The sequence below is a fragment of the Trichoplusia ni genome, chromosome 7 (assembly GCF_003590095.1).
Source record: "Trichoplusia ni isolate ovarian cell line Hi5 chromosome 7, tn1, whole genome shotgun sequence".
NCBI classification, from domain to species: Eukaryota; Metazoa; Arthropoda; class Insecta; order Lepidoptera; family Noctuidae; genus Trichoplusia; species Trichoplusia ni.
In genome coordinates, this window is record NC_039484.1 from 3,037,145 (window position 1) to 3,050,171 (window position 13,027).

Consider the following 13,027-nt stretch of genomic DNA (forward strand, 5'->3'; position numbering starts at 1 on the left):
TAAAGTCGAGTTTATTGCGGGTGTGAAGCAGAGATGCTTTCACAATCATTTTAATATTACTTTAAGACATGGTGGTTTGTTGAGTGGGTTCTTTGTCAAGGGGGTCCCCCCTTGACAAAGAACCCACTCAATAAAGAAGCTCTTGACGCTACCCATGCCTACTTCCAAACTTGTGAACTCGGATACAATTAAAATGTTCTACATGCGGTATCTATTAGAGGGCTTTTTGTGACAGAAACATCAACAAGAGACTTATAAGAATTAAGTTTTCAGGGCGTTAAGTATATCAGCCTACTGTTATATTCAAAATCCATGACTTACCCACAAATAAGAATTTAAATAATCAACGAATTAAACCAGTTACCATTAATATAAAGAACACAGAAGCTCGATTGTCCCTCATTCAAAAGTAGGAGAGACTATTAGCCAAAAATAACTCGATAATAAATTGATTTACACGCAAAAGCAAAATTTGTAACTCCTTTACTTATATAAATGTTAAATTACTGAATGTTATGATTAAATGATTTATGTTTTTATAAGTAAAGGATTTTAATGCTTCATATGAGAAGATAAGATTGATTTCACCATGATTATAATGAATTTGCACAAAGCAAAGCATTTAAAATGAAGTAGTTTAATTAATTGTCAATGGATTTAAAACGAACGTAGTTGCAATTTGACGTCAATCAATGTTATAGTATATTTGATTATTCAATGAAGGGGCCGTATTGTGATGTTTTAGGTTATTAAGTCATGCTAGAGGTCAATGATTTTCCCAGAAAATTCAGCCAGAACTTGTTGATGATGCTATAAAAAAAACCAATCGAACCAAATATTCTCCATAAAAAAAAAGTAATTTGATGTGACCAAAAATGGTTAGGATATACAACTATACATAGGTGTGTACATGCTACATAGAGACTATTAAAATGTCATAATACGGCCTCCAATCAGTGTTTTCATAATATAAATGGAATTAATTGTCTTAATACATGTTTAGTAGAATTTGATGTTTAGTAGTAATTATTATCAAAAGATATTGTTGTATGGTAAGAGTATGCTGCAGGTGTGACGGTATAGTTGTGTGTCAAAGTTCTGGGTTGTTGCATATTTGAGAACGAGTGACTAATAAATAAACTAAATTTTGGTACCATATTTGACCATGTTAAACCAGACGTTCTTATAACAAGAAATGTTTTAGGCACCGGAGTCCTGCTCAAAAGTCACTAGTATCCCAGTCAGCCATATCTCACAGTACCCATGTGTGGTCATTACACGACACTGACAGAAATTGCTAAAACAATTAGCAGATTATTAAATGATGTAACGGTTTACTCACGCGTATTTATCGGGGTAGCCCGACTAGTTTCGGACCCAAACGGAGTCCTTAATCATGAGCAGACGCGGCGGGATCGCGAGTCGAACTGGCGATCCCGCCGCGTCTGCATGAATCATTCTCACGACAGTTACTATCAATTAGCAGATTGCCTTAAGCAAAGAAGATAAGAATGTATAAGAAACGAATAACAAGGATATGAACAGTTCTGTATCAGTTTAACAGGAATATCTACAGATAATACTCTTACCATATAACCGATCGATGTTAAACAGAAATTGTTATAATGTAAACTAGCAAAATATACATATACACGTCTCTCTCTCTCTCTCTTCACAAGGTTGGCATCTTCAGAGCGCGACACAAGTGGGAAAACTAGAGTTTTAATTATTTTTATTATATGTATGACATGTCAGGTGACGGGACTGGAAAATATCAGGAACTTGTAAAGGACTGGCTGTTTGCTCGGATTTGACACCGACTTAGGGGCTTGAGCTACGAGGATTCTATTATTTTCTGCCAGAACAGTAATGTGCTAAAGCGAGAAAAAGAGGGGGTTGACTGCCGTGTGCGGTTGCATTCCCGTATCCTTTCCCGCTCTAGCCAATGACGGTTCTGAGTTTCAGCAAAGGATAAAGTATGTAATTCGATGTTGCCAGATTTGCCCCTAATAAGTCGACGATACAATAAAGGTATAATATATTAGTGAGACTTGCGTGTAAGTTTGTCTAGTCCTTAACGGTTCATTGGGTATAAAATCTTATCGCATTATGTAACACTTCACCTCTGTTTGTCAGATTTAGTGCCAAAATAACACTCACACGGCTAATATTTATTTACTAAATATCAATAATTTATGTACACTGTAGTTTTGTTTATCATTCGTAGTTTTATAAGCTTTTATACTAAATGAATTGTAAATATAATTGTTGAGGATTTATTGTAAAGCATTTTCCAGTCCAGATTATATTTACTGTGAATGTGGCCAAACTTATTGAACTTCTGTTTACTCATTTTATACTAAATGTCGTTGATATAGAGTTTAAAATTAGTAAATGTGGGTTCTTAATATATATATTTTGTATCCTTAGACTACACTTTGTATTGTATAAGTGCCTAGATCCCTGCTTAGCACTAGGACACAGGCGTAAGGATATAAGTTAGACCTGTTTTCATTTTGGTCACATTCATTTTAATTAAGCAAGAATGCTATGTGACAAGTTCTTGGTCCGATGAGAATTTTTGTAAATATTTTTTTAAAACATTAGCGAAAAAAATTAAGAAGTTTTTAATGTAATGGAAATTTTGCAAGAAACTGATAGTATAAGTGTGTGTGTGAGATGTGTGTTTGTGTGTGTGCACCAGGCACTGTGGCTGACTCACGAACAATATAACATCTAGAACTTAGGAAATTCGCCGACAGTGCCGAAAATATCTAAATTTTCTATTAAATTAACGTAGTCTAAACTGTTTGCTGCAACCTAGATGACAACCAACTAAAACTGATTATTAGAAACACTTTTCTATAACACTTTACACAGAATTTGGATTTGTAACTCTTTCAATGTTAACCTTTATACTATAAACGTAAATATCAATATGAAAGTCGTTCAGTAATAGTTAACGCTTGTCTGTTCCGGCGAGTCACACACACCACACACTAGGGCAGACCGCAGCGAGTTGGAAACGTTTATGTTGACAGGACGGTGTGAGGCGACCTCTACCTTATACGTTCACGTAAGCTTCAGTTCGGCGACCAATTAGAAACGTACGTGTATTTCCTTCTATTGGTCGAAAGCGTTTATCATATTGTAAATAATGTTTAAATGTAGCTCGATGTATGTATATTGTGGCGCTGACGCCAGTACTTGTTAGTCTAATGTTCGTAAGAGCTTGCGACGACGTCGCCTAACCATTTGTAAGGAGATATTAAGGCCCACTCACATCTGACAGCACTCGCACGCACCGAACACGCTGCGCGGTGTGAGTCGACCTTAAAAACATATTTTTACAGATATTAAATAATGTCTTTGGAAATTTTGAGGTATTTTAAGTAATTTCGACTGAATTAGTATCTGTTCAAATATGTATCGAGTATTTATGCACAGGCCTTTCTTTTGTGAATCAATGTTTATATAATAGTTTTAATAAGACAATTGAATAAAGCTAATACCTTACCAGATATTCTTTTTCTGTACAATCCAGTTTGTGTCGTATTGATATGACAATAAGACACATAAAACAAAATAGAATCCTCTTCTGTGTGACGTATCCTATGTTGGAGTAGAATAGTCAGTTGGTTCAGTACATTTTCTCTTTAAAACTCATTAAATTACAAGTAGATTTGGTGTCTTACATTTTAATTGATGTAGAGTACACAACTACAGAACTAAATATAATATACAAATTAAAATAGAATTTTAATTTCATCTGATTTTAAGTAATTTAATTTGCAAATGATACAAATACAGTGCTCAAAAATTTGGACTACCAGGTCCGAATCTAGTCGATAACACAAGGTTAGAATCTCGAAACAGCGGCCATGTTTAATACAGTATGTTCTGGTAAGGTATACAATATTTATGTAGCATACCCCGCAATATTCCACAAACACATTCTTTAATATGCTTAGTGTTTCGACGCGAGTACGACTCTTAACGATTGTAACTTAATTTATATTAAAATTCGTTTATAAGGTAAAATTACTTGTTTTTAGTAAAAAATTAGTTGTTTTATTTTATCTGACGCGTCGTTTTACGCTTTTAGTGCATAATTATGTAATATAAAATGTATTTCGACATTTTTTAATTGATTGTTTTAATTTTAATGTTGAATAGGATTATTTTAAGTCTTCCCCTACAACGTTATTTTATTAAGGATATTTTTTATCAATTGATATTATTTCTCGAGAAATAATGGAGCGCAGAGTTGTACCGTGTTGTGTTGCTACTGTATGCAGCCGTATGACAAGTTATATAAGCCAATATGAACTCTATTGATTATTAGTAAAGTTGATTTTTTGTTACAAGACGGTTTTTGCCGCCAGCCATTTAGCACTAAGTGTCAACCGTTTAATTTGAACGTTTGGTTTTGTTGCTAGTTTTAGTTGTTTTGGTGGTATTCGTCTGATTATATTTAATAATGAATATAAAATCACTTAAATTATTAAAAGAGGGATGATAGTCAGTCGTAAAACTGGATTTTACACAAGTAGCCTCTTCAAGGAGTTTTCAGTCGGAAAAGATATGAACACCGATGCATGATAATGCGCATTGTAAATTAAAAATGTGCCTTACCGTTCGGTGTTATCATAATTATGGTTATTCTTAATATCAAAATTTAAGATATTACGTGTTAGTAAAATGTAATAATCATTTCCGTTTATAAAATGAATATAATATAGTCAAACAAATGCCACCGTATAAATGGCTGTTAATTTCATGCATTGCGTTGATCTCTGCCGAGCCCGCGACCGCGTCCGATCTGATGTTATGTTAATATTTTGTATTTATGTACGCCCGACATGCGCATGCGACGAAGGCGCTACCTTAGATCAAATTGTATCAGTAATTGACAGAATGAATGGTTTTAGTAATAAATTATGTTAAGTATTTTGAATGGCATTAATAAATGATTTATAGGGAATTAATTTATAATGCTATCATGGTGTATTGAACTGTATTGTAATTTTTATTGGCGCCCAACAGTGGCTTGTGTTCTTAAGTTGCTAAAATTGTATTTATTTAAGCAGTTTGTTGATGAATAGTTTTTGTAGTTATGCGAGCCTTCGTAGTGTGCGCACACAACATAATTGTACAGATATATTTAGTTCGTAAGTACCACGTTTGTTCAACCATACCGGAGACCATACTATACCGATAGTATTTTAGTGTAAAATTTAATTGTTTGAATGTAAATGAATGAAAAAGTCACCGCGTATCGTTGGACGGATCGACATATTGTGTACCAAATAAATATAGAAAATTATTTGAAAAATTATTCCGTGTTTTTATTGTTTTCCTATAAGAGCAGAGTTGAAATCATCTTGGGTTTCATACATCTATACTTATACATAAATCTGAAGAGTTTGTTTGTTTGAACGCGCTAATCTCAGGAACTACTGGTTCGAATTGAAAAAATCTTTGTGTTGAATAGACCTTTTATCAAGGAAGGCTATACGCTATATAACATTACGCTGCGACTAATAGGAGCAAAGATACAATGGAAAATGTGGCAAAAACAGGGAAAATTCTAACCGCGTGGACGAAGTCGCGGGCAACAGTTAAAAAGCTGACCGGAAGATATTTCGCCATGTAAATTATTTCTACTAGAGGACAACCCTAACAAGGGTACGAAACAGATATTAGCCGATTCTCGGACCTACTTAATTTGAATTATAAAATTATTAGTATTAAATAGTAGTGCGGCTAAACAGACAATCTAACATTATTATAGGTACAAAGATAAACAAAACTATTTCATCTTTATCAATAAATAATGATTTAATCAGCTGATACTGACACGCTTCAGTTCACGTGTGCGTGGCGTGAAACAGCCGTAGGAAACACCTCTTCACTTGTACTGACAATAACATTATCACATTGAATATCTTATTAAATATTCCATTGAAAAGTCACATTGACCTTGCCTTTATCAAAGTCAGATTTTTTTGGGTTCCGTATCTAAAAATTTAAAGCACGGAACGTGCGGAGAAGTGAGTCATCATCAGTTACCAGTAACGTCTCCCGCCCTCAGCATTTGAATCATTGTCTCCTAATGTGTAATGGTACTCGATTTTTTTTAAAGTTACCCGTTTTTCTAAAAGTCTCCTTTATTTAAATGAAACTTCTTACGTTTAAAAACTCATAAATTAAAGCAATATGGAAATTAACTAGATTAGGTATAACTTCATAAATTTATTCAGTGGCAGAGCAATCGACTGCATATCATCACAACTATGCGGACGAAGTCGCGGGTAACAGCTAATACTTTAATGACCCATTATCAGCTGTTTTTAACACTGACGTAGAGACTTATCAATAAAACTGGGTTATTATCTCGATAAATAATCAAACAGAATTAATAATTCATTCGCGATATAATATCAATCTTCAAATTAAACAGGATTTAGGTACAACACATTTAAAAACTATCACAACAAAAACAATGTATTCGAATAATATCTAGAACTACTTCAGAACTAGGAAAATCTAATGTAGCAGCGCTGTGCTGAGGTTTCGCGAAGACATGTTCCGCTTATAAGTAAGAACGGGACAGGACTGGAACACCATTTTCTCTTCTATCTCCCTCGGCGCCAGCGGCCTGCCCCGGAACTCATCCTCGATCTGCTGCAAGGTCTTCCCTTTAGTCTCTGGCAGTAGAATTGAGATCACCAGCAAACAGTACGTGAGAAGAGCCGCGTATATCGTGTACGTACCGTATATACCCACACTCTCGACTAAACCTAAGAAAGTTTTAAGAACTACGAAGAAGGAAGCCGACATAGTGGCCAAGCTGATGCTTCCTCCTATACTTCTATATTCTAGAGGGAACACTTCTCCACTTATCACGTTTGGCAGCGGCAGCATGCCGGTGGCGACTGTAAAGAACTGCACGTTGATGAGCAGAGCCGGGATCCAGACGGCGTCGTAAGTCAGCAAGCCTTCCTTCCTGAGATACGTGTAGGAGGCTATGGCCAGCTGACTTACAACACACAGCCCGCCAGTCAGGAACATCATGGTTCTTCTCTTTACTTTGTTGATCACGAAGACAGCTATAGTGTTGGATATAAACCTCTGCGTGTCCAGGAACATCATCCAGAAATGTGGGTTGACACCGGGACCCATGATCAGGGTTATAACGGTCGTGGTGTATGCTACCATGGTGGTGCCTCCAGCGAACTGCACCATGACGAATGCGTGCATCATTAGTATGATAGGTTTGTGAAATTCTCTCTTCTTTATCGTTTTGATAGCTGACTTCACGGGATTTGGTTTCCTGCCGATCATCTGCGTCGCTTTTGCTTTCTCAAACTCCTGTCTGGCGTGAATCATTTCTTCCAGTTCCTCCTCTTCGTCATCACCCCTAAGCCATCGGAAGACATCCCGACACTCCTCGTACTTTCCTTTTGTGACGAGCCAGCTTGGGGACTCTGGGCAGTAGAGGGTCATAACTAAGCTGAAGAATGAAAAAAATACGCAGACCAGCGCGGTCTGCTGCCAGCTGATGAAAGAGCCCAAAATGTGCACGAACATGATACCGAAGGCTTGAGTCAGGGAGACCGTTGTGAGGAAGGCTCCTCTGTTCTTTGGGCTGGCGTATTCTCCGATGAGGACAGAACGTAGTGGAGAGAGCATGCCAATGGAAAAACCATGGAGTATCCTTCCAACCAACAAAGGCTAGAAACAAAAGAAGACGAGTTAAAGTATTGTTGGTTCGGAATGAATTACTTTTGATTTAGTTAAATGTTGTGGTTACCTCGAATCTAGTAGCCATAATAGTAGTGAACCACCCTATAAGCGCAGGCATGGTGACGGCCAGGTGGGCGACTCTTCTGCCGAACCGGTCCATGATGGACGGCGTGATGAAGCTGCCAATCAGCTGGGTCACGCCTAATACTGATGCTGAGCAAAAAAATACTAAATGTCAAACTCTTATCCTTAGCTTCGTTTCTAAGGCTGTATTTTATAAACACTTTTAATCTGTTTATTCATTATGTATGGAAAGCATTGTTATAAAAGTATTTTGACACATATAGATAGCTGTATAGGTCAGTAATCATGTGAACACCAACTGATTGCAGTGTTTCTTGCTTTGTCATTAACATGAGGTTTTAGATTAAATATTATAATAAATAAATATTATATATATCATTTATGCGGAGACGTGGACCCTACGTGAGAGCGAGCGGAAGAGGATAGACGCTCTAGAAATGTGGTGCTGGAGAAGAATGCTTGGGGTGTCGTGGAACGAATTCCGAACAAACGCCTCCATACTGCAGGAACTCGGCATCAAGCAGCGTTTGTCTTCCGTAGTACAAACTCGAATCTTAAATTTCTTTGGGCACGTTTCCCGGCGTGGCGATGAGTCGATAGAGCGCCTAGTAGTGCAGGGCAAAGTTGAAGGCACTCGGGCACGAGGTAGATCGCCTATGAGGTGGACGAACCAGATAAGTGCAGCTGTGGACAGTTCCCTGCACGTCTGCACCAGAAAGGCGGCCATCAGACAGGAATGGCGGCGTATAGTTAGGCGAGCCACTAACAGCTGAAATGACGACCACGACCACGCTGCCAAGAGTGCAACGACTAAGAAGAAGAATATATATATGTCTGGGCAGTTAGTTGAAGATTTTTGAAGGAACACAGGACGGACAGAAGATGAAAAACATGCAAATCTGGCAAGAAATTTAATCCGATGCTTTTTTTGGAAAACTAACTTAGCCATGATGCTGCAGTCTTCGATATCGGTATCTCCGAGTCAGGGGCTAGGAGTTGTGGCAGCAGGATGGCAGGGAAGCCGAGTGCGCAGCCGTGGCCGATGATGTTGCTGCCCACTGCCGCCGTCACGAAGCACTGCGGAAAACTACTTGCTTAGAAAAGAAGGAAAATATTTTTTCCTCCTCGAAGATTTACAAGCCTGGTTCCAAGACTGCTGGCACAAATAGCTTTAGTCTTGAATTCGTTCGATTCATTTTAGATCCTGGTTTCCAGAAGTTTTAATTTTGGGCATGGAAGGATCCGGTTAAAAGAGGATATCAGCCTTTTCATTGTAAAGCTATTTTTATAAATTTAATAGGCAAGTGGGTTTCTATAAAGTCCTCCATGAAAAATTTCTCGCGAAGTGCTTGCTCGTCTCCATCCGTGATCAGAAAGCTGGTAAACTTTTTGCACAAAGAAAAGAAATTGCCATTAAATGTGGCAATGCTGCTAGTCTTCTCAGCAGCTCTTTTTTGACACATTTGGAATAGTTAGTATAATTTATTGAAATTGAGAAGAGCATAAAATATTAAGATAAAAATTACTTGTTTAACAAACGGTGACACCCTACTTTTCCGAGTCATCTTCATTCTTCTACTTTTCTTATTGTTGATGTACAACTTGCTGTTTTAACCTCAAGGACGCCTCTAACGGAGCTTAACACAGCCATAAAATTTTCAAGTCTTCCGGATTCCCAACGATGTTTTGACTCACCGTTTCAAACAATTGATAACTAATTTCATAATAATTTTCACACTTAAAAACTACAAAATTTATTTTAAATACTAATATCACTAACAAATAATTATCACAAGAGGAAAATATCAAAACTACTCCATAATTTTGTTTAGTGGCACACTACCTGTCACATATTTGTGACAAAAATTATGGAAGTTACATCTAGTCAGATGAGCACTGTACGAAACTCACAAGTATAATAAATAAAAAAATAGGTGCATTTTGGCTTCATAACATTAAATAGATAATTCTGCTCCAATGACATTATTATAAACATTGATTTGTGTGTGTGTTGAGATAATACTATAATAGTCACTGATATTTGGCTCATCAGATAATTTTACGCGCTTGGATAAGCTTCACAGTGGCACAGAGTAAGTGGAGGGTAACAGACGTAGTATTTGTTTTTATTTACCAGCGGTTTACTCACGCTTCTTTGTCGAGCTATCCCGTCTAGTTTCAGACGCAATCGGAGCTCTTAATCATGAGCTGACGCTGCGGTAGGGTAGCAAGGCACAAATGCGCCATGGGAGCGTTATTGCAAAAATAAAGATGTAGTTTCGAAAAAATCCCATTTGTACACACAGAAAAAACACGCTTTTCGCGGTGTTTTCCTTCAGCGTTTCTCTAGTCCTCTAATTTATGATTTGATGATCGATGAATGTTCCTAAAGATTTAATAGATTAACTGAGATAAGTATATAGATCATCAATTTGACTGAATACTACATGGTGTGTGGTTGATTTCACTCCAAACCCACGGAGCTCGCACGACGTGCTCATCGGCGCGGTCGGTTCGATCCCCGCGTATGGCAAACGAATTCTTGTTCTGAGTGTGGTTCGACTTGAGAATTAACGACACAAGAAAAAATTCCTTAATGTGGAAATCGTTTCTATTTTAACCAATAACGAATAGCTAAAGATTACAGGATTAAACCAAGTATGCTTAAGAACACTCATGATAACTAGAAGACGTTACCCATTGATTGCCGTTTAACGAACCCCGAAATTCGTACAGGTATTATCTAATCATTTAGTTTAAATAGATAATAATTAGTTCCAGATTTATTTATTGTTACAGTTTGTGATTATTATCAGGAAGTGGAAATTAACTAGAACGATAAGACTACTTACTTTATGGTTTTCAGAACCCGCCTACCTAGGAAATGTTAAGATACATATTTGAGTTCAAAATGCAAAAAAAAGCGAAAAATGTAACTGAGATTAACTGATGTATGAAATTATAATAAAACTAGCAAATGCGCGAGCTCCGTTTCGCCACCAGATGGTTTTCCCGCCTTTCTGTTGAAATTTTTCCTGAATTTTCTTTGCTATAAACCTCACGGAGCCCAGGGCCTTTGCAACGAATGCAAAACCGTGGAAATCGGTTCATGCGTTCTGGAGTTATATCGTCAGGAAGGGAAACCCGACTTATTTTTATATAGTAGATTGGGATATTGGCGGGAAAAAGGGGAATGATGACTAGTGATATATGCTGGCCACGGTAAACGATTTAATTTCAAGCAAATAGTATAAAACATAGTTCCTTTAGTTTTTCGCATTCGAATGAATGGCAATTACATTTTTTACACTTTTTGCCAACTCAATAATCGGATATTCACTGTATGGAACGTGAGTGTTCAGTCCTGTATTGAAGTTCCAATTCTTGTGTTGGAAATTGCTTACGAGACTACGAATAGTATCATTATTTTAATCCAATTGCCATTCTTTCATCGTAGTAGCGGTCTGATGCGAGCCTGACTTTGAGGGATCCTTGCAAAGAGGGAATAGAAAAATAAATATTTTTTGCCCCGTCCGTTTAACACTAAATATTTACATATTAAGTCGAATGCTTCATTGAATATGTTAAGCCTCAATTATGGTCAAGATTAAGTTAATAATCCAAGAAGCCTTAGTCTTAGTGTCGTCGTGTAAAAATATATTATCAATACGAATCGCGTTCCTGGATGGTGATCGCGGATCACGATCAAGATTGAGTGTTTACGATGTTCTACTATTGAATTGTTTTCATGTACAAATATTTCTTTACTAAAAGGTTATAAAGAATTAAATAACCTTTTTCAACGCTCATTTATTTTTTATTTTTTGACGGCTTATGTTGTTATCTATACTAATCTATACATATATATAAAGCTGAAGAGTTTGTTTGTTTGTTTGAAGCTAATCTCAGGTTCGAATTGAAAAAATATTTGTGTTGAATAGACCATTTATCAAGGAAGGCTTTAGGCTATCTAGGAGCGAAGATACAATGGAAAATGTAGAAAAAAAACAAGGAAAATTATTCATCTTTGAGGGCTTCCGTGCATGAGCTGCGACGGTTCAAGATCTTCTAACCACGTGGATGAAGTATATACATAAATCTCTACTGTATCTACATAGATTAGACTTGTGTCCACTGTCAATCGATCGCAAATCACATGATTACACTCGACTCGAGTGCGATGTGGAAATTGTAGATTGTAGAATGATTGCAGATTGCTTTCTGTTCTTTGTTAGCGATCAAATTGTAATGCGTCATGCAATAGATAAAGTGTGTCAAACAGATATCGACGAAGTCATTCGGATAATGCCGAAAATATCGTAAGAGATAATCCAGCAATTTTAACCATTTTTCCGCTTCCTGAAATTGGAGAAGGACATCATAAAAAAGTAAATGTCCATCACCATGGTCCTCATCCGCAGTCATGTTGAGGTTCAAAACATGGCATTCAAAAGTTATTGTAGTCTAAATAAACTTTTATAGACTTACATTATCACATAACATACATCCTCAGGAGCTCGTGGCTAAGCTATAACCGCGTAAGTGATTCGATCACAGGTTAAGCTATGCTTGACGCGGTTGGTCCGTAGATGGGTGACCATCTTTGTCATAACGAGTTCCTCCGTGTTTCGGAAGGCACGTTAAATTGTCGGTCCCGGCTGTTATTCCTACATCTTTGACAATCGTTACAGGTAGTCAGAAGCTTGAAAAAGTCTGACAGCCAGTCTAACCAAGGGGTATCGTGTTGCCCAGGTAACTGGGTTGAGGAGGTCAGATAGGCAGTCGCTCCTTGTAAAACACTGGTACTTAGCTGAAACCGGTTGAACTGGTAGCCGACCCCAACATAGTTGGGAAAAGGCTAGACCAATGATGATACATCCTACTTCACACATACTTCCTATTAATTTTGGACAGCAAAATATGATTCTGAAATTCGGATAATTGAATTCAATCAATCACTTCATTTGTATTTAAGGCCGCTGCTAAGTATTCAGAATGTATTTATCTGTAGAAGAATATTTCATTATTTTTAATGTAGCGGAGGGCCCTCTTCGGGTATGTCTCGATTCGAATTCATAAATACTTACGTCTGAAATTTCCAAGAGAAAAAACTACTATGCTCTTTTTATAAACACGCCTCATTCTAAATTTATAGGTAGGTGTTATCCATTAACACATCCATATCTTAATTTGA

The 13,027-nt window shown here is 37.0% G+C and overlaps 1 protein-coding gene across 1 annotated transcript; it reads right to left on the reverse strand.

Moving 5' to 3' along the window:
• Window positions 1-6,418: 6,418 nt before the first annotated feature.
• LOC113495741 (facilitated trehalose transporter Tret1-like) lies at window positions 6,419-9,753 on the reverse strand. Its single transcript, XM_026874652.1, has 4 exons — window positions 9,360-9,753; window positions 8,775-8,910; window positions 7,817-7,962; window positions 6,419-7,737 (listed from the first exon to the last, which is right to left on the reverse strand). Exons 1-4 carry the CDS (start codon window positions 9,402-9,404, stop codon window positions 6,550-6,552), a joined length of 1,515 nt encoding a protein of 504 aa, XP_026730453.1. The 5' UTR covers window positions 9,405-9,753; the 3' UTR covers window positions 6,419-6,549.
• Window positions 9,754-13,027: the final 3,274 nt, after the last annotated feature.

Bases quoted from the DNA above. Each gene is read 5' to 3' on its own strand.
- LOC113495741 (XM_026874652.1), bottom strand. From the start codon at position 9,404: ATGAAGATGACTCGGAAAAGTAGGGTGTCACCGTTTGTTAAACAA. The intron at 8,911-9,359 runs GTAATTTTTATC...AGTTTTCCGCAG, and splicing joins TGTCACCGTTTGTTAAACAA to TGCTTCGTGACGGCGGCAGT. The intron at 7,963-8,774 runs GTTAGTTTTCCA...TTTTTTGCTCAG, and splicing joins GACTGCAGCATCATGGCTAA to CATCAGTATTAGGCGTGACC.